The sequence below is a fragment of the Onychostruthus taczanowskii genome, unplaced genomic scaffold, assembly GCF_017590055.1.
Source record: "Onychostruthus taczanowskii isolate IOZ18803 unplaced genomic scaffold, ASM1759005v1 scaffold8, whole genome shotgun sequence".
NCBI classification, from domain to species: Eukaryota; Metazoa; Chordata; class Aves; order Passeriformes; family Passeridae; genus Onychostruthus; species Onychostruthus taczanowskii.
Genome location: NW_024505892.1, coordinates 9788204 through 9815750, shown reverse-complemented (window position 1 = coordinate 9815750; position 27547 = coordinate 9788204). Strand labels below are relative to the sequence as shown.

The 27547-nt window shown below is 43.4% G+C and overlaps 1 protein-coding gene across 8 annotated transcripts; it reads right to left on the bottom strand.

Moving 5' to 3' along the window:
• Window positions 1-753: 753 nt before the first annotated feature.
• Window positions 754-27547, bottom strand: MYB (MYB proto-oncogene, transcription factor). Of its 8 annotated transcripts, none has more exons than XM_041423831.1 (16): window positions 27386-27443; window positions 23736-23853; window positions 22060-22131; window positions 21315-21407; window positions 20697-20917; window positions 18981-19218; window positions 18114-18194; window positions 17609-17713; window positions 16015-16272; window positions 14621-14986; window positions 12961-13103; window positions 12241-12355; window positions 12030-12155; window positions 11243-11353; window positions 10504-10611; window positions 865-986 (listed from the first exon to the last, which is right to left on the bottom strand). In XM_041423831.1, exons 1-16 carry the CDS (start codon window positions 27406-27408, stop codon window positions 870-872), a joined length of 2295 nt encoding a protein of 764 aa, XP_041279765.1. In that variant the 5' UTR covers window positions 27409-27443; the 3' UTR covers window positions 865-869. The 8 variants fall into 8 exon arrangements, with proteins under 8 accessions (XP_041279769.1, XP_041279765.1, XP_041279768.1 ...); XM_041423834.1 differs by having other exon boundaries at window positions 16063-16272; XM_041423832.1 differs by having other exon boundaries at window positions 17618-17713.

Genomic DNA, 27547 nt, shown 5'->3' with positions numbered 1-27547 from the left:
AAAAGGTCTGAAATGCTAGTGCATAGTCAATTAGCTAACATTAACATTTGTTTTTTTCCATATAAAGCTCTACTGCTCCTTTTACACTAGCAGCATGTCTACACGCTAAGGTCTGTAGCAGCAAAACACAGTATTCATTTGGCATTTACAAAATTAAATTACTGAATAAAAATATAATTTTTCTCATAAATCTATGTTTCATACAGTAATATTTTTTAAAGCAAGCTAATTACCCACCCCCCGCCCCCCCAACAGAAACACACAATGTATAATGGCCTAGAACCAAAACAGAAAGGAGTATTTCAAGAGGCATGGATGTTTGAGCATTCATGATCTTGATCAGCTTTCCCCTTTTGCACAGACAAGCGTTTGTAGTAATGCTTTTCACTTCGGTATTTTACACCAATTCATTTTGTTCAGTGATTTAAAATATATCTGAGTACCTGCTCTTTTATTATTACAAAACAAAATAAAAAATAAAAAAAGAAACAAACTAAACCCCACCCCTGACTAGCACATCACTGAAATAACAATACTGGTGTATTAAGTCTGTTTGATCTCAAAAAGTACGAGAAAAATTATCTTTATTATAAGACTGCACTTAAGATCATTAATTACTGATTCAAACTCAATACCTAATAATTTAGGCAAGTATCATTAAAAACACACAAACTCTTAAGTTGGGTGAAATCCAACAAGAATATATATGCTGAGTGACTAAATGCACTTTGTGCTGCTCCCAACTGTTGTACCACAACAAAGATAGGCTCTTCTCCCATTCATGAAAAGTTCTCATGCAGAGGAACAGGAATTTCCCAGTGGAGGTGAAGTGTTCTCAAACCATAATGCTTCTCTGTGCGTCGACCCTTTCACATCACCAGAGTCCGGGTGGGGAAGGTGGCCATGTATTTGCGTGCCTGATCTGGCAGAGCCATCTGATCCTCGATCTTCCCGCAGGACGCCGACTCCCAGGTGTTGTTCAGATGCTAAATCAGAAGAAAGAGAGATTTAGTTTGAATGCTGTGTGGTTTATCCGTAGTCCCAGCCAAAGCTGGGCCCTCTCACTATTAACTGTTCCATGAACAGGCAGTGGGATGCTGTCCTGTCCCCTGAGAAATGAAATCTCAACACAACAGGCAAAAAATGTCACCCTGACTTCTCAGTTAGCGACCATAGGGGCAGACAGACCAGATGATCTGCAGAGGGGACACCACAGGAGATCCAGACTTTCCTGCTTCTCTCTCAGAGTGTCTTTTCTATAAGGCCATAGCTACAGCCTTGCCTTTAATCCTTTAGGAAGGTCTAAACAAGAATACACTTGGCAGGCCAACTTTACAGTGAACAGAGCACAGACAGGCTACAGCACAGTTAAAATATCCAATGTTATGGCCATGCACAAATTCCTGCTGAACCTATATTCTAAAAATGCTCTGTCCTGGAGCTCCCTAAAGAACCTGACAACCTCGACAGCCTGCCCAGCGGTGCCGAGGATTCCCCGCTCAAAGCTGCTTTCACCTGTGGGCAGCGATCAGCACCCGCCCCATAGCTCAGCTCCCCTGGCAAAGGAGGAGGGAGGGAGGCCCAACTCTCAGCAGAAACAGCTTTTTAATTATCATGTAAGCCATTTCACTTCTTGTGGTATTTATGGAGGTTGCAGACACCATTTAGTATAATGTTAAAATGAGATAAACCTATCTGCAGAGGGCTGTGTGTGCTGTATTTATTTACTCACTACACATGTGAGACATTTCTCATTGCCTTGAGCTATAACCAGCAATGAAATTTCAAAGCTCCTGGAATTTACCAGGATACAGACTTTTACTTTTTTCTATTGAACTCTCTCACTTAGCCAGTGTGTCTGCCTTTCCACACTGAAACTTTCTCTAAGACCTGAATAAAACATCTATTATCACACAGTTATCTGTACAAATAGTCTGCATTCCAAAAATGCACACAATTGTGCTTATCTTTCCACAAGGGATCCCAGCACTGCTAAATACTGAGAAGGTGTATGCTCAAGATCCACCAGTAAAGACAAGTCAGGAGAAACCTTTCTCAGTTCTCCATGCCATTTGAAAAGGATCTGCAGCACAATAACTACATTGCTCAAAGAGATGTCCAAAGCCTTCCCAACCACTAGGACAGTGGATGAATCATAATTAGTGGACTGCAAACCATCTGCTAAGAGCAGAACTGCCCTGACGTGCCCACAGCTCTTTCTGCCAACTTCTAGTTGCTGACTTCACTTCTAGTTGCTAATTTTTTGCAAGAGGATCCTTAAAGTATTCTCTGGCCTAAAAGTTTACAGAATGCTCTTCTGACTGTAAACAGTGTTATCTGAGACATATGGATAGTAAAAGGCTGGGCAACTATGAAACACAGATAATTTCAAGCAACATGCCCTAATCAGGGCACCAGTACAAACGCAGGGACCGAGGTTCCTGCCTTGGAGGGCTTACAGTCTAAAAGGGACAAACCCAGTGACTAACTAAGCAATTGTGTTAGTCCTCTGCAAACTTCTGCTGGGCTTCCCTAGACATGGCTTTCTCTTCTCTGCAGGGAAGCTCCAAATGCTGCCTCTTCTCCTGGATGCCACTTTGCAAGCAAAACTGCTGAACTTCAGTAGGAGTTCCCTTTCTGAAGGAGAACCAGGTCAGGCCTCAAATCATTAAGTTTCTGCAGTTTTTGTGGGAAAGCTGCATCTGTGAAGGGAACAGACATGCCACACACCTCTTTTCTAGAGCTGTGCACCTTGTGCTGTGGCTCAGGCGAGGGCACATGCCAGAAAGCAGGTGTGACACAATTTCTGTGTGCCACAGACCCGCATGCAACACACCACAGCTCCTTTTATGTTTTGGTTAAACAACTTCCAGCGTCACTTTGTCAAAGGCACCTACAACTCCCTATTGATCCTCAGTGGGACTCAGGCACCTGTACGTATTTTCTCCTTCTGTTTTAGAGGTATTTGCAAGAGGAACCAAATTAATGCCTGGTATAAAGCCACTGGTTTTATTTAGAAGTTGGATTTGTTCTGTACACCTCAAAAGCAGCTGATAGCTCCAATATATCCATAATTTCCAAGGACAGAAATATGTGTCTAAACAGTATTTCCCTGTGATCCCCCAAACCTTCAATGCACCAGTCTAGAAATAAGAGATCAGCAGTCCCTTAAATAACTGAAAATATGTAAGGAGAAGTCCATTTGTCATAGCATGACAATTTCTGAAAACTATAAGTAACTTCAGGTAAGGAGCGTCCCTATTTCATAAATTAGGCTTAATTGTTAGTATCTACACTGAGCTCTTTGTATTAACAGCCATGTGCTTAGTAGGAAAAAAAAAATATCTGTATCCTGATATCACCAACATCTCAGCAGGCTGCTACATGTCACTCATTCCACGGAAAGCCTGGTCTTCATCTTTACCCTGATGTCAGTGTGGCAGAAGCTGCTCGGGCAGGCAGTAACCCTCTGCCCTCCCACTGGGCTTGCCTGCCCCAGGGAGCACTGGGCAGCAGACACAGGAGAACCAGCTCCACCCCTCACTTGAGCCTGCTTTTAACAACTTCAGCTTTGCTGTAGGGACACAAAAGTCTTCACCCATGTATTATTTTTCCCAGTAAATTACACTATTTACACTTCCCCCCCCCCCTCCCTATTGTGACAAACTTATAACAAGAGGATAACTTCGCATCTCATTGATGATGGCGAGAGCTCTGCTCCAGTGAAGAAAGAAGCATTGGGCCCAAAGGAGTATGTTTTCTGATGCAGGATATTTACTAACACAGTTTTCCATTCTACCCTTGGGGAGCACAGATAACATTTCAGTGGGTATTTTTAATAAACATTTTCTCTCTGAAGCCCTGGCTCTCGGCAGCCAGCACAAAACAAAGCACAATGCCTGTGCCTTGCCAGCCCTGCAGTGCAGTGCCAGAGGCACGTGTGAAAGTCATCCTGATGGGAGCAGCTTTCCTTCCCTCCTTGGCAGGGAGTGCTGGGTCCTACACTCCTGGCAGAGTGCCTTGCTGGGCCTGGTCACACACAGCTACGGGATCTCTTGGTAAAAAGGGTAAAAAGGGATAAGGGATCCCACAATGCCTCCTTCCACACCAGCACTGCAGCAAGTACTGACAGGCTCTGTTACAGGACAGTGTCCCACTGACAGCAGTGCCCAACAGATGTATCAGATGGAAAGAGACCCAAGGCAGAAGGCTACAGGCATGCAGGAAAACAGCACAGAAACCCTAGCCAGAACACTCCTGTTGCAGAATGCTCACTGCAGCCTCCTGACCACATTTACAGGTCTAACTCTGCAAATCAGTGGATGGAAACAAGACCTTTGTAACCAGAAGCCAGAAGGCCTGACCCATACCTCACCAAAATTGATGGACATGTTTTCATTAATCCAGTGGATTCATCCAGCCTAAATGCAGTCATCTAAGAGTGAGGTGTTCGTTTTGGCACCTAAATTCCTAGCCAGTGGGGAGTGAAAGTGATTTCCAGAGTAAATTCTTTCCACACACACAATTTTTTCATTGCCTCATAGGGTAGGAGGCCAATCTTAATTTTGCTGTCAATTAAAAGAGTTTAAACCTTTTCAGCCAGCACTTCCACTGTATTTTTCTCTTCCAAACACAGCAGTTTCTCTCTTTAAGTTAAATCACAGAGTGGAGAGGGAGAAGAAGGTATAGTACTGTGAGTTCCCATATGATTAAATTACAGATCCATGGTACAATTCCAGCTATGTAATTCTCCCTGTCCCTTTTCTTTCTCTCTCTCTCTCTTTTTTTTTTTTTTTTTTAACCTCAATAATTCTACCAGTACATCTTTCTCCTGGCAGCAAAACTACCTTATTTATCCTGTAATATGCCTTCAGCTGCCCTCAGGCAAATGTGAACTGTAAACAAACTGTCAAAGCTGTAACTGGGATATCCAGTTAAAGCACTTTAAATAAAAACTTGGACCATCTAGAGAAAACAGACCAGAGTAAGGGAAGAAAACAATATGGAAAGGTGCTTTTCTAACAGAACTAGTCCTTCTGCTCTTGTAGCCCAGACTGCCTTTTCATGTTCTGTCTGTATAACTTAAGAAAGCTCCTGTGTTACAACACCTTTTGTGTTAGAAACCAATGCCAAAACCAAACACTGCTGCAGTCCTGCAGTGCTGAGCTCCCAAACTGATGAAAGTCTAGCAGAAATCCTTGGGCAAAGAACTGTGTCAGAAGACAGATTTTACATTTCTGTTCTGCTGGCAGGTAGCTTCAGCAACTCCAGCAAAGCTAGTGGTGTTACAAACACCACCACTAATTTAGCCAAGCTTTGCTGGTATTTACGAATAATTTTTTAAAAAGCTAGTGTATTTAAAATATTTTAAATGCTCAGACTACTAGAAGGTCTCTTATCATGCTTCCCTGCCAGCTTTCCCTTAGATTACATGGTACAGATTGTCTGCAGAATGTGCCACTGAAAAGAAGTCTTGCAACAGAAATGCAGCACTCCTGAAAGAGTAGAACCATGCACTGAACAAAACGATCTTTGAGCAGAATTCAATAGACAGCATATAAATAACATGGCTTTCTATTCTGTAAGGATGCAGAACTGGCAGGACAGTGAAGACTAATTAAAAACTAAAGTGATCATAAATTACTTTTTTATCTCATTTGACAAGACAGACCACTATTTCTACCCCTGCTGCTGGCTCTCCTCTGACTTCTCCTGAACTCTGGGGCTTTCTGAGCTGCTCAGAAATACAGCTTGCTCAATGTGAAAGAATAAGATGGTCCAACTTTTCAGCTTTTTTCCTAAGCATGATACCAGACCTAGAAAGAGCTATTTGATAGCATTTTTAAGAGCTTAACCCTGAACCTTGCTCAGGTAAAACTCCTGCTCACGATCTATGAGCTTCCCAAGTAAGATGAATGGAAGAGATATGGAAGTGGGCTAAACATCTGCAACTCATACTAGGACATTCTTCCCCTCTCCAGTAATTTTTAAAAATTTCCCCCCCCACAGATCAGAATACATTGCTGCAAATGTGACTAATAATTAAGCTGTCACTTTTTTTCCTGAGAGACCATCAGCAGCTCAGGGCAGCTGTAATCTTCCTATCTGTTTGCAAGCCAAATTCTGCTGACCTAGGAGGAAAAATGCAATGACTGGCCTGTAACTTTGAACCTTCTCTGGCTCCCTCAGCTGTGGCAAGCATGTGTCCTTCCTGTGCACATCACTCACTGGGGAGAGAAGGGGCAGCACAAGTGAGAGAAACCTGTGGGGCTACCTTCCCCTGCTGTGCAGACCTCAAACACAGCGTGCTTCCCCCTCTCCCTTGATTAGACAAAGGAAAATATGAGATTTCAGGACCTTCTTCCTCCAAAAAGCCATGGAGGAGAAACAGAGAAAGCCTGCTGTTGCAGAAGACCATGCCGCCTTCCTGGCCACTTTGTCTTACAACCAGCTGCAAATAAAGCAACATTTCACTTTTTTAAACTGAGAAAATTAGGCTTCATGACAGCTCCAACACTTGAAAAAAGGTTAACCAAGTAACTGTTTTAAAATCCTTTAAACTTGCTCTTTGAAGAAAATGGCTACATAAACCGCTGAAAGTCAGGAAATTCGAGCAGAAATGTGTCAGTCTGTGGTTAAAAAAATGGAAAGTGACAGGAGCTAGGTGTTGAAGAACATTCTCTTTAGCTTGCAGGGCTTCTACCTTGTGTTGTTTCCTTTGTTACTGGGGGAAGAAGATATCAAAGCAGTGCTATTTTCTTAAAAGGCTCCATTTCATGGTGTCTTTTGATAGCCTGCAGGGTTAGGTGGAAGGTCTGTGATTTAGCCTACTTTTCTATCTGTTAAAATGTCTATGTTAGGATAGTTTGAATTATGTACTGCTACTGCTACAGAACATAATGTGAAATAAAATTTAACTTTTACATAGGAAGGGCCAGAAACAGGGGGTTTTATGTAACCTCTTACAAGGCAAAATTCAAGCACATGCTCAGTACAGATCATCTTTTTGTCTTGGTATTGGAGTACATTATCCCAAAATCTTAACCCTTGGAAAAGTTGCTAGTGAGACCAAAATCTCCCTGACATGCAGCTAAGTGACAAAAACATAGGGTGCAAAAATACAGGTTTTAACTAACCCCATGAATACAAAGCAGAAATATTTGGGATCCATGAACTGGAGAGTAAGTCCACCTCAAGGCAATGTGGGTTTGGTGAGACATTCCTTTTCCTGCCAGTCTGATAATGCACAACCATGAGATTTGTCACATAGGACAGAAAAGCTGGCTGAACCTCCACATTTTACCAGAGAGATCTTACACAAAACTGCCTTCACATCCAATGTCTTGGGGAGACTTAACAGGGGACTGAATGAGGATAAAGCCCAAACTCTTCTTGGCTCTATGGAGGCTTCTTCTCCCTTTGCTCTATACAACACTGACAGCACCAAACTCCAGTGGTTTTACATGGAGCTACCTGACCTCACATGCCAAATGATGCAACATGCTGTTCCTGCAAAGTGATGGTGAATCACATCGTGCTATCTGATATGGTCATCAGCTGCTATTTACTAAATGGCATATGATCAGTCGTGTACCCAAAACGCAGTAAAAAATATCATTAGAGATGTGTTTGGACATTTGCTGCTCTTGCCTTCTTTGGAATTTAACAGCAGAACAATAAGTAATCAAGGGTTTTGATCAGTTTATCCCTAGCCTAATATCTTTGTGTAAATGTAGTGCAAATTATTAAAGCAATGGAAAACTGTGGGCTGGTAAATATACTGCCTCCCTGTCTTCTAAGTTAAAATTTAAAAGAAAATGGAATTTTAGGAACCAAGCATATTAAAAAAAAACCCCTAAATTTAGTGCTGTCTTTGTTTCTCTCTTCCCTTTCCATGCACAGATCCCAAGGCACAGAGATTGTTGTAATTCTTTCTTGGACTGAAGTCAATGAGAATTTGCCTAAGAACAGTTGGATCAGGCCCAAAATATTAACTGCAGCAATGTCAACATATGCAGACACAATTAAATTTCACCCACATGAGTTCCCTGATGCTTAATGTCTACTTTCATGGGATCAGTGGATTTAGTCCAGTTGTTTGTTTGTGTCCATGCATGTGTTCATGTAGGAGGGTGAGATACCAAACTCTAAACCAGGAAGAGTAGAAAGAATAGGACAACAACGTGCTAAAATCTGGTCATGTACAAAAAGCAGACAGCAAAAACAACAACAAGCACAAAGGCTAACGTTTTCCATGGCTTTGCACCCTTTAGACATGCTATGCCCAAGTCACACGAGGCCATTTCCACTGGGGTGGAGGAGGGGAAGCACCAGGGACAGAGCAGCAGCAGTTTCTGGTGTGAAACACAGCCAGAGTACACATCCTTTCTGAGCTGCACAGGGCCACATTGCTCCCCTCTGACATGAGGCCAGGCAGCTTTACCATTCCTTTTAACCACAACACCCAGTCCAAACCAGAGAGTGCAGCCATTGGCAGACAATACTGCATTGTTATAAAAAGTCTGTATTTCATTCTGAAAAAGCTGTCTGTGCCACCATCACAGAAACCCCAAGCCTCATTCTTCATTTAGATTACATTTCAGCTGAAAAGCTCAATGTTCCACCAGCAGAGAGAACAATTTTACCTTCATACCAGTACACCAAGAAGCTGCCTACTAACTATTCATTTTTGGGCTTTTTACAACTACTTTTTCTTTCAGTTCAACACACTTTAAACACTGAGAGGAGTTGGGAAGTCCTTTTTAACTCAGTTCCTACTTAAGAAAAGGTCCTCTTTATCCAAACAATGAGCACACCTGACTTTTAACATGGTTTTCCTGAGCAAGGACTGAAGAATTGAATCCAGAAAGATCCACAAATTGACTCATGTAAACTTCCTGAACAAAACCAGCATGAGTGAGGACAGAAGGTTAAACAAGCCCTTTCGTTTATAGCAGCTTGTAAAGAAAATATTTTTAGATAGCAGGAAACATAACACCGGTACACCAAAGATCAAAAGATCCTATTTTACAGACCTCTCAGATCCTTCTTTTTTATTACAGCCAGAGTGCAGGCAACTACCACTAACAGGACAACACACAGCCCATGCTGCTTAGCTACCTGAAAATCTTGTCCTAAATCTATGAAGGAGCTCAGAGTTTGGCTCCTGGGACACAACAGGGCTGAGCTCTTTGGGACCAGCAGACTTCTCCTACACACCCACCAGGGAGCTCCAGCAACCTCAGCCAAGCTGGAGACCCAGGCTCCTTTGCCACAAGGTAGGTCTGAATTCAGCCCCTATATAGTGCCCTAGGTCAGGGGCAGTGGATCTGCAAACTCTTCTCCTGGCTGTCTACCACAGTGCAGCCAAGAAACTTCACGAGGGAAGAGCAGATAAACAATATTGAGTGTGAGTCTTTGGCCCCTACAGACGCCCCCATGCCAAGAGGAGTCCTAGTCCCTGCTCTCCAAAGCTGCTTTTCATCAAATGATCCTGCAGCACAAAATACAAGCCTACTCCATGGCAAATTGTGCCAAATGGGGACGTGCGTAAAATTTTACTATCTCCTTTTTTAATGCCTGGCTAGAAATGCCTAATCAAAACCAGACTTTATTCATTTCTTCCTACTGTAAATAAGCCCTAATGTAAATTCTGGAAAGAGGGAGCAAAGAAGGGATTAGCCATGTGGACTATCTGCCTGAAAGTCAGGAACTACGGAGTTACAACTTCCTTCCTGACAGTGACTCACCCTGGGGAATGAGACACTTTCCTTTATTTCTCCCATGTGGAGAAGGGCTACAAAATACTTAGTCATCTACCTTGGAAATACATAAATTATGTTTTGTTTTCTGAATGACTTGCTGTGGGTTTCACCTAAAGAACACAAGAGCTCCCAAGCTGGCTGCTAATGACTTTGGTGGGCTTTGGATCAGCCCCTGTGCAACAGCTCTGCTTTAAAGTACAGCAAATGTCTGTGTCTGTTAACACTTGGCAAAAGCACAGACACATAAACCCCGGCCTCACATCTGACTTACATTACAACAATTACACATTTAGCCTTCACTGGGGAAAGGCCATCCTGGTTCTGGGCTGAATGGGCAATACTGGCCACACCTGTGCCAGCCAGGCAGTGCTAGAGTCTCTCCTCTCACCCCAGGGCCAGTCATAAGTTCTGGCCACCACCACACCACTCAAGTCTCCAAAACAGCAGTGCCACCTACAAGAAGCCTATGGAAAAAAAAAAAAAAAACCTCTAATCCACGTTAATTCTCAATCCTACCAATTCCACACTGCACCCAGCTGAGTTACAACACCCCACACACAGGGCTATGCCTTCATGCTCCACAGGCAAAGTGAGATCCTCAGCCACATTCATCTGAACATTTCATTCTTCCATAGTCAAAACTTAACATCGGTCTGTGAGAAAGCAATATATACATATGTACATATATATATGGATGCATTTTTATATACAGAGGACAATTTTATCAAAGAATAATTACCTGTAGAGGACTAGCTAGTGGCCTGTTTCTAGGTACTGCAACTGTTTTCTGAAAACTATCATCATCTTCAGACACAGGCATCTTTAAAATGGAACTGGTAAGAAGATTCTGAACAGAAAAAGAAAAAAGAAAAAGGTTTTCAGCAACTCCTGAGAACAACCTGAATTGGAACGTATTGTAAGTAAACTCAGGCTGAGTGCAGAAGTTGCTACACTGGGCACAGCCACGGATTTGGAGCAGACCTCAGCCTGGTGTCCCTGGGACTTGGCTTTGCAGGAGCACTGCCCTGTGCAAAGGTCTTCCATCCAGTGAAAATCCCAAGTTCAAGAGTAAAAGTAACACTGAACAGTCCAAAAGCCCTGGCAATGCAAGGAGAACTGTGCTCATGCAAAGTCTCCTTTGCAAAAACCAAGAGAGTCTCTCTCTCTTTCACCAGTTTTTAACTCCTTGATCTAGTAATTTCTGCACACAGGTGCAGGCATCCTACAAGTGCATGCTCTTCAAAGTCTGTGGGCTGCAAAATGACTGCAACTTCTGAAACCTTCTATAGGCATCAGAATGATAACTAAGAGTAGCATTTTACTTTTTTATGCTTAGTACAGGAAAATGACATAGAAATAAGGAATAAAGCCTACTTGTGAAGAAAATCAGAAAAAATATTCTCTTTCTCTTGCATTTAAGAATTGAACAGGGATGTAAAACAAAGAATTCCTTTGATGGTGGGAAAACTTATACTTACTGGCACATCTTCCATAGTAGACCCAGGTGTAAAGAGCTGAGTGTTCAGGTTTTCTCCTTCCCAATGATTTGAGCAAAAAAAATTTCCAGTTTTATCTGTTGGGGACTCCACCTGAAAGCAGAAAAGGCATGATTCGACCACCACATAACTGACCAAGAGATTTCTGTCAGTTGCTTAACAAATTGAACAAATATTCTTCACAGAGGTGCATAATGCATGTTTACAGTAACATCTTTTACAGCAGCCTTGCTCTTTGCAGAACAAAAAAGTTCAAGGTTCTCCAAAAAATCCCCATCTAATAAAACTTTGAATACTTGCACTCAGTGCTCTGTCAGTATTCAGGAGTTTAATCCCCTAGAAAGGATTGAGAATAAATGTATTTTTAGAACTTTAGTGACAAAGTAATATAATGCAATGTCCTCAAATGTTCAGGTTTCTAAGTCACTCCATGGAGCTTGGTCCCCATGGGGTTCTTCTATACTTTTCACCAATATTTGAAAGATTCAATCCAAATTCATGTCTAATTTTTCTTTTCTTTTTAAGTTTCAAACGAAAACTGCATTAGAACGGTCCAAGCAAACCCCTGCTGAAAACAGCAGAAAGACTTCTATGGAAATCAATGGGAGATGAATTAGACATGCCTAGTGTACTATATGGAACCGACACTAAGATCTTGGGGCTCACATGAAAGGAAAACAGACACAGCTATTTAACAGAAAAGGCATTGCTATAAGTTTCTCAGCAAAGAGTTCTGAATTAAATTGCCTCAGGTAAGTTTGAGATTTACCTCTTGTTTGATTTTCTTCAGCAAAGGGGGTCCACTTTCATGTAGCCCAGCCACTATTGCAGATTCCTCCGACTCCTGCTTGATAACATCCTGCAGATCTTCTACAAGATGAGTTGGAGTTTGAGGCTGAAAGAAAGAAACGTTACATCCAAGTCCAGAACATCCCTCTGCACTAATATCAAAGCAACTTTCATCATTGTTTCCTTCTTACCAGCATCTTCAAAGGACCGTATTTGATTTCCTGAGCTGCAAGTGCGTTTTTGAATGGAGTGGGTGTTCTTGGAGAGCTTTCTAATATCGACCTCTTGATTGCTGGAGTCCTGAAACTTTAAAAAGAAGGAGACGAACTTTAAAGGAAGATGCTTGGAAATACTAGCTCTTTATAGAAATGTGTGCATACAGATGGCATTGTTGTAAGACTTTGGGAAATATTTCCCTGTCATCCTATAATCCGTTTTGCTTTTACAGCAGAACATCCATTTGACTGCGATAAGATGTAATGACTTTATTTCAAAAACTGGTGAACCTATATGCATGGTTTTATAACCTACCTCAATAGTCATAAATTGGAAGTTTTACTCCCAACTAAGCAAAATCTGAATGTGTGAGCAAACAAGTCTGCAGGAAGCAGAGAAACACAGAATGGTTTAGGCTGCAACAGTCCTTAAAGATCATCTAGTTCCAAACACACTACCACAGGCAGGTACACCTTCCATGAGATCAAGTTGCCCAGGGCTTCATCCATGGACAGGCCATTCACTACTTCTCTGCCAGCCTGCTCTAGTGCCTCACCACCCTCTCAGTGAAGAATTCTTTCCCTGTATCTAACCTAAACCCACCCTCTTACAGCCTAAAGCATATGCTGACCCAGCACTTTAGTTGCGTGCAAATGTGAAGATGTGGACCCTCGTGAGTTCGACAAGAGACTTACACATGGTTTTCCTTCTGAGTCTTGAAAGCCTGGTCCCTGTGGAACGGGGAGGTAAGTGCCATCTTATGGCCGCACACCGGCGTGGAGGTAAGTGCAGGGTTGTCCAGGTTCAAGTTTTCGTGATTGGACGAGGTGTTTAAGAACTGCACATGTGGAAAGAAAAAATTAACAGGAACATCGAGATTACATGGCTGACCTCTTAAGCTGACGTTATTCAACAAAAGAAAAAGAAATTATTTTCTTCTGACTGACACGAGTCACTCTCCTGGCCCTATGATGCGAGTAGGGCTATGTGGGGTACCTGACTACATTGTGAAAAAATACTCAATGGTTTGGCTCAGGAAGCCAGAGAGGGAAATTCTAATGGAAATGACACTCTGTTCCAATGAGAAAAACTTTCCACCACTTTCAGAGCCTGATTTGGATTTTCTCCAAATAAATTTTAATTAAGACCAGTGTGCCCAAGAAACTGGGTGAAAATGAGCAAGAGATGTTTCAGAAACAAACCCACAGGAAACAGGGTTAAATTCCACAAATATTTATGTGGGGCATCTAGGGGCTTTTAGGGCAGTGCAAGTGTTGATGACAGGAAAATAAATTTCCTATCATCTCTCTCAAAAGAAAGTACTTAACTTTCAGAGTATAAAATGAAAGCTGCCACCTGTGACGGGTACATGGAATACTTTGGAATGGAAACAGCTGACTGAAAAAGAGGCAGCACTATTTGTTTGGAGAAAATTGCTCTTGCATGTGTTCTACCTAGTAACCTAAAATATTGTTTCTATTTCTAGTCTACAAATCCGTGAGCATAGTGGTATCCTTTATTCTGACAACAATTCAATGTACTCCCTTCTAGATTCTGTCACTTTATAAAAATGCGACATGTAAGAAAATCTGGCTTTCACTGGAAAAATGATATATTATTAAAATAGCTAAGAGGTAATGGGAAATACACTGGGAAATCATTACATGAAATCTTTTACTATCCTTCATGAAATAGTCTTTCTTTGACATCAAAGACTAAAGCAAACCAACACAGACAAACAAAAAATCCAAAACACTTTTAAATAGTGCTACAGCTGTGAAACAAAGCAACCATCATTAGGAATTTGAAAGTGCACACCAGGCCATTTTAACAGGCCATTTTCCTCCTCATTCCTATTCCACTCCAACTCACATGGCCTGGGCAGAGGATGGCAAGTGTGATTTGAATTTTCTGGTTGTTGTCAGTTTGTCTCACAACCTGAATGCTATTTAAATGCAGTTTGGGGTTTTCTAGGTCAATGAATCATACTGTAAGTGGACAGAGATGGAAAGTATTACAGATGATCAGAAATGTTAAGCTCTAGTAGCTGGAGTTAGCAGCAAGAGTAATGCAAGGGGTCACACTCCCCTACAAAAAAGATCCAAAAAGGCATAAAACCAAAACACAAAAAACCATGCCCCACAGATAAATTTAAGAGTCAAGAATCAACAGTAAGCTTGCTGATTAACTAAACTCAGCAGTGAGGACTAGGAGCAGTGAGAAGATTCATACACTGAGCGAAATCAACAAGCACAACGGTAATTAGTCATTTGTTCCAAAGGATTAGTTTCTAAATTGTTAAGACTGGGGTGACTTTTGAGAATTAGTAACATCTGTGCAGAAGTCTCGATCTACCTGCGAGGGAGAGAAGGGCAGGCTTTTGACAGGGGAGCGCTTAGGAGGAGTTGAGCTGCTGACGTCAGCTAGGACCAAGGTGCTACCGTGGCCACTGGCTACGGGGCCGCAGTGCCCTCTCCTTTTGCGAGGAAGGACCCGCGGAGCCGCACTGCCCTGTGAGGCAGATAAGGTCTTTGGTGAGCCAAGAGAGCCCTGACTCGACATGACTTTGCTCAAATTTGTGGTGGGCTGTCCTTGCGGTCTACAAGCACTGGCCCCTCTTTGCTGAAGCTGCGCGACTTTGCCTGGGGGAGCTCTGCTAGCCGGAGTGTCTGTGTCTTCAAAGAATTCAAAACTGCTGAGATCACCCCATGATGAAGGATCCTGAAACAACGTGGGAGGCACGGAGCTATAAGACAGTGTATAGTGCCACCTCATGAAAATACAGCGCTAGGATATGTTTGTAACCAACAACAACAACATTATGTCTTTCCCAGTTCAATTCAGCCTGACCCTGTTCATGGGAGCAGCAACACAGTGAACACAATTTGTGTTTTCACATACCTTGATCTTATCAAACTGTCTGACATCCTAGTAGTGTTGCTGGCAACCGAGTCCCTAAGGAATGAGTCAAATTATGTCCTTACTATTTGCTTGCCCAGTGTTTTCTGCTTGGTATGATGATGGCGCCTTTTGTTACAAAAAAAAAAGTGTGCTGTAGACCAAGACTGGCCTCCTCCTAACATGCAATGCTGCTCTGGATGTGCTGAAAGGGAAATGACACCGAACGAAGCAGACACCTCCGAAGGAGGTTGCCACCAACAAACATAACTCAATGTGCTACTTTGCATGCAGCATCCCAGAGACTGCAATAACAGGTCCACGTCAATGTCAGTCAGATACTTGACATTTAAATGTGTGTTTGCAGTCCTTCACATATGCCAGGACAAGTCCCTTAAACTTTGAAAAGCAGCTATTGAGGCTACAACTAAAAATTGTAGAAAATGATGCAGATACATGATACATACAGACCCAAACCTATGGCACGTCAAATATCAGTAAATATCATCACACTGTTTAAAATTTTTCATGGTATCTCTGATTGTATTTTAAGGAGACTTAAAATTGAGAGATTGTTTCAAGCTCCTACTGTGCACCTTGCTGAAACTCACACTCCCATTCCAAGATGTAGCAGGAAAGGGAGACACCCCAAAAAAAGCATATGCATCCATGTTTGAGGGCTTCATTTACAAGCAGCTGCATTTTGTCATGTCAGAAGATAAGCTTCAGATCCTGGAGCAACTCGAAGTTACTCGGGAAAAAATCAACAACCGCATTTAGGACAATCCCAGCTCCTCACCCCTTACTCCTTGACCATGCACAAATCCACCTGAGGCAGCGAGTTTACTTACGGAGTCTATTAACTGGAGTGTTTCAGCAAATTCTAAGAGATTCTTAACATTATCCAGGATGTTGCTCTGGTGAACAATCATGCACCGTGCAGGGGATGCACTTTCCTCAGGTAAGCAACCGTGATCCACCGGTGGAGATGGAGTACAGTGGTGATGCTCCCCCAAACAGGAAACAGGTGCACTGTCACCACTGGTCCTGGTACTGTCAGCAATTGTGGTGCTGTGCCAGCCGGGGTAGTTTGATGTGTGGTTCTGTGTCTAAAGGAAGAAGAAGGCAAAAAAAAGAAGAAAAGGGAGGGGGGAAAGGCAGAAGGAACTTAGCAATGAAATTGCACAAGGTGTCAGATGCCACTGGAGGAAAGATAAAAGTAGTTGCATCATCATCTAAAAGCTTATGCCTATGAAACAATTGTCAAGATGTTTCCTTTCATCAGTGCAAGATCTTGTTTTAAGTAATACTGGCATTGTATTTGTTATCCCAAAGTTACCTCATAATTTACTTCCACTATTTTAGGCGTATGTCATTACTAGCACATAATCAATTAATACTTTGTTACTCCAAAAAGTGTCTGCAAGTCCTTTTCTGTAAGAAGCAAGAAACGGCAGGATTTCCCTACAGAGCGCTCAGCACTGTAGAAGGCTAAAAGTTTTTAGAGTTAGAGTTGCTTTTGTCTGCTTATCTCCTTTTCTTCTGCTATCCCTGTCTAATGCTACAGCTTACACCAATGCAATGAAGAGGCTGTCAAATCAACGTGGTTAGGAAAGCAGAAGAACAAATTAACAGAAGTTTCTTTCCAGTGTGATCATGCAACAGAAGAAATTGCAAAACATTAACTAAAGTTAAAAAGTGGCCAAACTAACGTATCATGCATGCAGTTCTTTTACTATTCATTTAAATATTACCCAAAAAAAAAAAAAAAGAATCTGCTGGCTATCACCTATCTTCAAAAATAAATTATTTTGGGATTCTTGGCTTTGGTGACGGTGTTAAGTAGTTACACAAGGGTTTTCACGCATTAACAACCAATGGCATATACCACAAAGTATGAGAATTCAGTAATAGCCAGCACTTGCTCGACACATGCAGTTATGAAGAATCTAACATTATTCAGAGGAGTAAAACAAATTCTCAAACATGCACCAAGTCTGAAGCTTACGAAGTGTATAAAACACAGCTGAAGGAAAGAATACAACAGAGAAGAAAAATCTAATGCACAGGCACTACATTTTCATCACATGAACCATTGCACACTTTCAGAAACACAGATCCCATTACTGATTAAAGGCCTGTAGGATTTTCAATTTTTGTACAATCATCATGTTTCCAGTATTACATCATGTTACGGAGCCCAGTCCTGCTCCCACTTCGCAAAGTAAGATACCTGCAAAATTTTTGGGGGTTTTTTTGTTTTTTTTTTTATAAAAGAATTTACAAAGCAGATACAGATTACATATGTGCTATGTTTCATCCTTTTAAAACGGAAATATAGAGCCTTGATTAGTACTGAAGGCAGAGGGGGAGTAAAAAGTTAAAAAGACAAGCACTGGGGTAAGGCTGCTATCCCTCCATCCAAGCACACAGTGACAATCTTACTGGTAATGCCTGCTGCCCTTTCAGTTCATTCTCAGTCGACATTAGTAGCAACTCTAATTCCTTTATTCGTTTTTCTTTCTCAGGGTCTTCATCATTATAGTGTCTCTGAAATTAAGAGTTAAGGGAAAAGAAAAGATAAAGGTCTGATAGGATGTAGCAACTAAAATGCTCATGGTTTGCTGACCTGTGGTTATAACAGCCAAATTAGATTCCAAGATGAAACAAATGTCAATTGTGTTTTCCACCATCAAAGTCTCTGCTGAATTTCAGTATAGACATTTGAAACGGAGAAAGTGAAGGCCATCACACCCGATGTCAACTACTGCATTTAAAATCCACTTCAGAAGGAGCAATTATTAGCCATGTCAGAACTCCCCGACCTTCCCCATTTTCTCTTTTCACCACACTTAATACATTGAAATGTTTCCTTAATGTACAATGTCTGCATTTTAGTTTATCAAATATTTAAGAAATTGACTCTTGAAATAAGGTTCAAGTTATCTACCTGGATAGCTGCAGCAGCTGGCTGAGGTACATTGACAATATTTACATGCAGTGCTACTGGATACGGGATCTGACCAGGAACCTAGGTCAAAAAGCAAAAATTGGTTATTTCCATCATATTATCTGCTTGCATTGTCAATTTGTGTTAAACATACTTTGGTGTTAGGTACTTAATATTTGTAGTCTGTGGAGATGAAATAACAAAAAAAAAAATGTTCACAAGAAAAGTAATCACGTTTTTAGGAATATGACAGTAAGCACTAGAGAGGAAGAAAGACAATTCATTTATGAAATATTTACCCTTCCTGAATGAGAAAAGATGAATAATTTATAGACACATTTGTAAGGATTTTCTAAATTGAAGTGAAAAAGCAAAAGATGCAATTTATTATCATTTAAAACTCTACAATGCAACTATCTGAAGCAGGAGCCTGTTTCATTATTAATCATTAATAGAAAAGAAATCTGATTAAAATCAATACTTGTTCACTTGGTTCTGACAGGCAACCCACAAACAGAATATTACTAAAGAGCATGTGGGAGATTTTGACATGGAACACAGAATTAACCAGATTCAACTGATATTCAAGAAATGTAATATTCACAACTCTAAGAAATATGGTAACTGCTCCCAAGGCGTTAAACCTGCTCTACCCAGTTCCACCACCTGAATGCCAGCACCTTGAAATGTACTCATTTTCACCACTGAACCAAGTAAAAGTCAAAGAAATCCTCATCTGACATCAACACATCCAAGTCCGCCAAGACGAAGGAAATCCTTCAAGCTGAAACCAGGCACGGCTAAACTGCCCCCATCTATTCAAGGAGGCAAGGCACGCCCTGCACGCTGCCCCTTTCAGGCACTCACGTTCTGTGGCTCAGGGATGTGGTAGTAGGGGTAGTCACTGCCCAGCGGGGGCTGGCTGGCCACCGGCAGCTGCGCGGGTGGCGACGGGTTGTGAGCAAAGGCCATCAGGTGGTTGTTCTTCTGAAAGCCGGCAGCTGCTGAGGAGTGGCAGGCTTTGGAGGACTCCTGCAGGTAGCCCTCCTGCTCAACCTTCCGGCGCATGGTGGAGTTCCAGTGGTTCTTGATAGCATTATCAGTTCTGCAACAGAAATACAGACATTCGAGGAGTTTCAAATATGAGCAGTTCCAATTCAGACAGGTCAATGGGCAGGGAACTGCTGTTGGCATTTCTGTTTAAACCCTGAGCTCTTCTCTGACCTTCCCCCTACGCCCAACACTACAGATGCTATTCTCAACTTCTCAGGAAAGATGCTCAGTATAAAGGTCAGGAAAAAAGAAAAATGGGCTACAGTTGTTTACATCCTCAAATTGTAAGAAATTACTAATTTCATCTTCACCTCATTGCCATGAAGTGAGGAGACAACGAAGGCTAACATCCCTTTGAGGCTATCCTAAAGGAATGCCAACATCATCTTCCTATATCTTTCAGTGGAGTCTTATTGTGTCTCATTGTTGCAAAGAAAGACTGTGGAGAACAGCTGTGAAGAGACTAACTTCCAAACAATTTTCCAGCTGGTCACCTAGACAGCAACAACATGCTGTACACACAAACTCAGTAAACAAAACTGTTGGGATTTTTCTTAGATGCAGAAAAACTGAGATTCAAATCCTCACGTATATGAGTCAGGAAAAGCAAACTTATCAACTTTGTGAGATTTTTAAGAGTACACTTTAAAACAGCTCTGCTATTTGAAAAACATCACTACTGCATGTTATGATTCAAAGCAGTATCTGTGATGTGTGGAAGCCACAAAAATATTTCCAAGGGGTAATTTCTTTCTTGTTGTCTTCTAGAAGGTGAAAGCAGCCCAGGGAATGATTGCTTAAAGGGCTATCATGATCTTAGGCCTTATATTTAAGTCTTGAAGGTGTTTTATCAGATAGCAGAGAGAAAAGTAGGAAGGGAAACCTCTCCCTTGCTTACATTATTTGCTTGCCCACATTTTGAGTCATTTTTAATCAAGCAAGTAAGACACTGAATCTTTGAGTTTATATACAAGCTGTACAAAAGCTTTCAGTGGGACAAGTGTTTCCAGGACCAGAGTTTTAGGAAAAAGTTTTACACATGGTTTTTTAACAGGTCAAAATCATCTGGATGATTCAAGACCAATTACAAAAGTTGAAGAAGTCTTCTCTTAAATAATTTTGAATAAACAGACTGGATTTCATGTTGAAGGCATACCCTTAGCTGAATGCAAATTATGTTCCTTTTGCAGAGCCTGATCCTTCCCTGTTAAATCTATTTAAATTTTGACAGTCATCACAGGCACAAATAAGACTGCACAGGCATTTAGGAAACTCTTATGGTCTTGCTCCAGTTACTGGCTTTTTTACTTGTGGCAAGCATTCAAAGCCTGTAAAAATAGCACACTGCTGTGTGTAATGACCAAACAGTGAAGCTCCCCACTGAGAAAAATGCACATTGGTGTCACTGGCTTCCCAGGTTTTGATTCCAAAACTTTTTCAATTCATACAGTGCAGCTTGAGGCAACCAAAACAGACTGCTCAGACCTGCAGCTTTTTCCTTTTTTGAGAGCTAAAAGCATATGTCATTACCGTCCAGGCAGCAACTTTGCAATCTCTGCCCATCTGTTTCCCAGCCTCTTGTGTGCCTGGTAAATAATTCTATCTTCCTCTTCTGTCCAGGAGGTTTTCTTCACTTCTGGATTCAAGTGGTTGTGCCACCTCTCCCTGCACTGTTTTCCAATCCTTCCTTTCAAATGCTTAGCAATGACAGACCAGCGCTTTGGACCGTATTTCTGCACGAGCTCTATTACCTTCAAAGAATGACATAAAAACTGCCTGTATTTAATGATGCATGATGAATCAATGACATTTTTTTCTGTGGTGAAGCAATATTTTTGACAACATTTCTCAAAACTGCCAAAGTAAAACTAATAGCAATTAAGGTTCCCCACTTCCCATTCATATTTTTACCCAAAAGGAAAAATCTGGTAATAGTTAAGGCATTTCTAGACTGCAATTCCACATTACAGTGCTGTAAAGCAACAGTAATTTATTTGCACAGCAAGCTCAGAAAGCACTACACAAATACAATCTGCCTCTGGCCATAATAATGTTGAGACCACCAAAGTTTCTAGGAGTTTTTCCCCAACACTTGAGAAAATCTGCTTGCAAAGCATTAATCAGACAGAAAGAAAACTGATTACCTACCCTTTGATCCTCCTCTTTAGTCCACGGACCTTTAATAAGTTCTGGGTTTAGTACCTTCTGCCATCGGTGCTGGCACTGCACATCTGTCCGATTCTAGTGAAATGTGAAATACACAAAGCAGATAATTCTTTAGAAAAGGTGAAAGTAGAGTAAGAATTCTCTTATTTACATACACTTGTTTTGATGGATTTCACTACTAAGACTACTAAACAACACAGAGTGATACAGTAAGTCTGAGAAGAAGGTGGTCAACTCTCAATTTGCTCACAGAATAGATAAGGCTTTCATCACTTCTGCATTGAGGACTCTATAACCAAAATTACACAAATTTTATCTTCCCCGTCTGCACAATAGCTGGCATGCTTTCACATGCTTTCACAGCAACAGCCAAACACAAAGCAATTTTCTTCAAAATCATACTTACAGTTCACCAAAGTTGCTTTTTTTTTTGCTGTGCTGAGACATTTTGTTTCATTGTCACATTGACCATCTACTGTACAAGTCCCCACCATCCCCCATTTTTGCTTGTTTGATTTTTTCCAACCCTTTCTGAGAAGTGAAAGGAAAAAATAAATGTAAGGGTTTCCACAGTAATCTAACTGCATTTCTAAAGCCTCCATTTGTGGAAGTTTTATATCTCCCCTGAAAATGTAACTATAAAGCAACCACTCCCCTTCCCCTTTAATCAAGGAAACCCCTTGACAGTTCCTACTAAGCCTGGAAACAGAAACCAATATCCACTTACAGGAAGGAAATTGGCAATGACTTTCCAGTCTTCTGTACCATTCTGCTCCACAAGCTTCTTCAACTTCTCATCCTGAATCATAAACCCCCCCCCAGATATAATTAATATTGCAATCTCTGAAATATTTTTTAGAAGTCATTCTTGTAGCTTCTTATGCATCTCCTTCTGCTTTCTGAGTGTAAGGGAGGGTGGTCTGCAGACTTTGCATGCTTTTAATTCCTAAAGCATAAGATTTTTCCACTCCTTTGGCTTTTGGTAGGTTCTTTACTGTGTTGCAGGAGAAAGAGTGTACAGTTCTTTGACTCACAATATTCATCCCATTTTTACTCATCAAAGCACTGTAACTGTTATTCTTGGACTGGATTTGCAGGAGGAAATGGGTGTTTAGATGCCAAGCATCAGAGTAACCTTGAAATTCAGCAACACTCAGGCACTCAGCTACCTGGGGACCTCTGATAATCACAGCTTTAAGCTTTTTATGTCTTGCAAGTAATGGGAGTTCCAGTGACTTGCTCATGGCCTATCCACCTACAATAAATGCACAATAAAACTAACAGCTCCTTTTTGCTCCTGTTCTCTGCGAGGGAGTTTTGCATACTTGTAAATACCAAAAAAATTGGCCCAATCTTTTTAATGATAAGGCCAGAAATATAAACCCTAAAGACAAAAGAAACCAACCTTATGTACTGGGAAAGATCGAGATAGAGTAAAACAATCCAAAAATACCCCAAGAGATAAGAGGAGAAGAGTATCCCTCTCCTTCCCCAGTTACACCTCCCAGTATGCTCCCAGTTCATGTGACAGGACAATGGCCATTGGACCTTATGGCCATCCTTTCCTCCCTGACCACATCAGAACCACATCCACCTTTGTAAGGGCAGACTATGATTTAAAATAAATAAATAAAAAGCTTGCAAGGGGTGACCTGCCACTGTTTTTACATCAATACACATTGCTAGAGAAGAGAAAGTCAAAACATAACTCAAAAAGTGTATTAATGTATTCCACAACAAACTCAAACCAGTTAAATGACCAAAGGAGATCCACCTGGCAAAGAAGTCTGATACCACAATTTTCCCAGAAAGTCAGCACAAGGGTATCACAACTAATTCTGACCTTGAAAAGCAAAATGCATCCTGAAGGCTCAGTTTTGGTACTGCTGGATTTCTCTCCTCCAGCTTTTACTTTACTTCCACTTGGAATGATAACAGTGCAATCAAAGTGCAAAATTCCAGCGGTACAGAAGGACTGCAGCAGTTTTGGCCACAGTGGTTTGCTGCTGTGGGACACTGAACACACATGGGTTTCTCGCATAGCAACAGTTTCCAAACAGAAAGAGGAAAGTAGCAACAATGAAGCACTGCTACAGGTGATTTGGAATCTGCTTCTCCAACAGGGATTACACAGAGATTCACACATCACATACTTTAATGCAGAGCATGGCAGAAATTAAAAAGTTGTGTTTATATATTTCATTTAGAAGGTAAGAACTATGCTCAAATAAAACACGGGATGTAGCTAGTGGGTCAAAAATGTTGTCCTGAGATATGGGACTGTCACTGAAGTAAATTTGCAGATTAGCAATATGGTGAAGAACATGAAGTAACTTAGAGAAGAATGCGATCATGCTCTCTCTTATCTTTTTACATGCAAGAGAGGAATTAACTTGGATTTACCTCCTCACGGGTCCACCTGGTTTTTCCTAAGTGACGTTTTCCAGTCTTAGGAAGCAGACCATCATAGTCGTGATCATACACCTCAACATCTTCTTCATCATCATCACTACTATATATACTGCAAAAGCAAACACAGCAAGACAGAGTGGAGCATGAGGACTTGAGCTACTTAATTCAAAACACAAAAAAAACCCCACTACAATCCTTACAAAGGTTACACAGATAAAAGTTTTAAAACTTGCACAACAAGATTTTGTTCTGCATTCTGTTGTTCTAGTATTCTGAACTGGTTCTGCTGTTTTTGGTATCCACAGATACAGGCAAAGGGCTGGCAACCTTCGTATTACTGTGCATGTTTAGACCTGCTCCTAATGTTAGATCAGTGGTGAATTACACATTTGGCAAACTTTCAACCAATGAAGGTTTCAAATTAAAATACAATGTTTGGGACAATAAAGACGACTAGAGGCTGTGTCCAGTACACGAGTACATGTTTAAGATCTTTAACTCATGCCATACATTCTGAAAATATTAGTGGTTTTTGTATGTTTAATACAGCAGATTGTTATACTGCTCCAAAATAAAACCGACTGTGTAGCAAAACAAAAAGCTAAACAATAACCTTGTTTGAGAAACTGTTTATGGACCCTATATGAGAAGGCACAAGTTTTTACAATAAGTAAAGACAGTAAGTGGCAGCATTAACATGCAATAAGCTCTTATATAAAATATGCCCTCCATTTATGGGTTTGGACAGATAAGGACTGAGGACAAGTTTGTTTAATCCTGCAACCAACAAATGAACGACTGAATCCTTCTATAACTTTATTACCTCTAATCTATTTCTAAATCCCTCATACTGTTTTTGAAATACTCTGCTCACCTAATTCATGACTAAGGGATTTCCCCAGAGGCTATCTATGGGTAAAAAGGACTCCATGACTCTTTTCACAAAAGCACTTTCTCTACCTAGCTAATTAAATCTAAAAGAGAGTGTTTTGCAACAAGACATGGCTTTCTGGTGGACAGTATTTTACTTCTAACTTTTAAGGTATGAGCAGCAGTTCTGATACTTCAGCTAAGAGATGCTAGCCACAAGTGTCAGAAAGGAGTCAGTGTCATTAAGATTAAAAACTGTGATATATCTGATGGTATGGCATGCTGTGGTATGTTAAAACTATGACTAAGACATTAAAATAAAGTTATTTTGTAATAAAATTAACAGGCGCTGTTTATGCTGTTAACCTGTTTTCAGGAGATCACTTTCAAATAAGTTGCAGTGAAGCACGGTGACTCTTTGTCAAGATGCAAACACCTCCGAAAGGCAAGCTGCTGAACATACATTCTTTAAAAGTACTGGGCTAATCACACCCTACATCTTCCAGCCTGTTTTCTGGCCTGTGTCATGAAAGAACATGCTTACATGCTACATGTAAAAAGTTTTCGACAGCCTGCTGTGATGTGTGTGGTCATCCTGCAGCCTGTGCCGGGTGCCCCTGACTCACCCATCGCTGCCACCCCCAACTGGCGCCCACCGAGCCGCAGACCTGCAGCGCCACGATTCACTCCCTATTCCCCAGACCCCGTAACCACTGGGAGCAAGCCCCGATGGAAGCTGCCACTCCGCACGCACCCCTCGCTGGCAGCTGGAGCCGCCCGTGCTTGAGCAAAAGCTCCCACGCTCCAGCTGCCACAAGCGCAGCCGTCCCCAGCCGCCGCTCAAAGCAGATTCACTTTTCTCAGTGACACACAGAGACAGCTGCGCCGCTGCCCATATGCCAAAGGAAGTTTTGTGGCACAGTTTCCAAGTATCATTTTGAAAATGAGTTTTCTGTAGACGGCAACCAGCAGGTACGCATCCATCCGCCGTGCTTCCTGCGCCGCAGGGAAACGCCGCTCTGCAAGCAGCAGCAGCAGCAGCAGCACAGCATCAGCGGCCAACACGTTTAAGGACTTCAGTGCGGGGCCAGTTCTGTAACAGGGTTATTTAAATGACTGGGGCCTCGCTGGCACCGCAGAACCGAGCAAACTCCACTGTACTACCTGCGTTCTCCAGCAGGAGAAAAGTGCCCGGGGATTCCGGGACCCTTGGTAGTTTCTTCAGTCAACCTGGCCTTCAGCAGTGCTATAAACTTTATTTTGCACCTCCGGCCGCAGACCCGAAGCCTCCCCCCCAGCGGCTCGGCTCGGCACGGCACGGCACGGCGCTCCGTCCGTCCGGGACTGCGGCAGTCCCAATGCCGCCCATCAGCGCTGCGCTCTTCGCCGAAGCAACCGGCTTGTGCAACGATACACGGGGAAAAAAGCGAAAAAAAAAAAAAGGGGGAAGAAAAAAAAAAAAAAAAAAAGAGGAGGTGTAGAGGAAATGACTCGCTGCTGTTACCGTGATTGAAGGAATTCGGGCACCAGCCCCGCGGGGCAGAGCCAGCGCCCGCTGGATCAGGCGGACACCGCACCGTGCCGCCCCGGCCTCCCGTCCCAGAGCGGCGGACGTGTCCCGGCGGGAGGCGCCCGCGAGGCAGCGGTAGCTGTCCCTCTCTTTCGGGAGGGACGGGCGGGGTGATTCACCGCCAGCTCTAGCGACAGCCCCGCTCTGACACTGAAAGTACAGCCCGGCGCTCGCCCAGCTGCTCGCCGCCTCCTCCCGCACCGCAAGCCTCACTTCCTTAGAAAAAGCCCACCAAGCCCCCAGTCCCATCGGACGCGGCAGGCGCCCGGGAAGCGACAGTCAGGGCTGCGACCTTCTCCCCTGTCACAGCCAGCCAAAGGGGTGGGGAGGAGGGGAGGATGCCGGGCTGCAAAGAGAAAAAAGCTTCCACGTGTCCGACCCGCCGTCCCCGGCTAATTAGACAACAACCCCGCTCTGTGCGCCCGCGCGGCAGCGGGGCCACGGACGCGGCCACGCGGCGCTACCGCCCCGTCCGGTCCAGTCCGCCGCCTCCGGGGCATCGCCGCCCCCGGCCCCGGCGCTGCGTGGCGGGATCAGCTGGCCCGGGTGCGCGGCAGGCGGGCGGGCACGGGTGACAGCTCCGGCCGAGCGCTCCGCCGGACCCGCAGCCCCCCGCCCGCGCTGCCGCGCTCCGGCATGTGCCGAGTGGCGTGTACCGGGAAAAAGCTAAGTCACTCAGGCCAGAGTCGCGCTTCCAAGGGCGAAAACGCCGCACGAATAAAGCAAACAAAAAGTCGAGGGAGCGAACCGAGTCCCCGCACCCGCCGCCCACCTGTCGCCTCACCCGGCCGGGAATGAATGAATGAATGGGACGGGACGCGCTACCTGCCGCCGCCGAGCCCGCCAGACATTGTCCCGCCTTGCGGCTGCGGGGCGCGCAGCTCCGTCGGGCTCCACGCTGGTTCCTGCGGGCGGCGAGCACCGGCCCCCCGCCGGCGTGCAGCGCGGGGCCCGAGCGCCCCGGCACCAGCGGCTCCGCGGCGCGTCCCGCTGGGCTGCAGCTCCACCGGCGCCTCCGGAGGAGGGGAGCGCCTCGGCACCGGAGGCGGAGTACACCAGGTGCACGGAGGACGGGGGTCTGCCCGCCCGTCCGCCGGGCGAGCCGGTTGCCTGCTGCCGCTTTCCCCCTCTCCCGTCCCGCGCCCCGTGTGACAGGCGCGGAGCGCAGCCGGCCGTCCCCCGTCCGCAGACAGCGGGTTACCTGTGCCGGGGTCTCCGGGACATCCTCGCACCGGCCGCTGGGGGAGGAGGACGGGGGAGACCGAGCCGGCGCCCGCCGCCGCGCCCTGCTGCCGGGCTGCGCCTGGGCGCTCCGCCGCCGCGCACGGGAGTGCCGAGGAGCCGCGGGAGGAGGAGGAGGAAA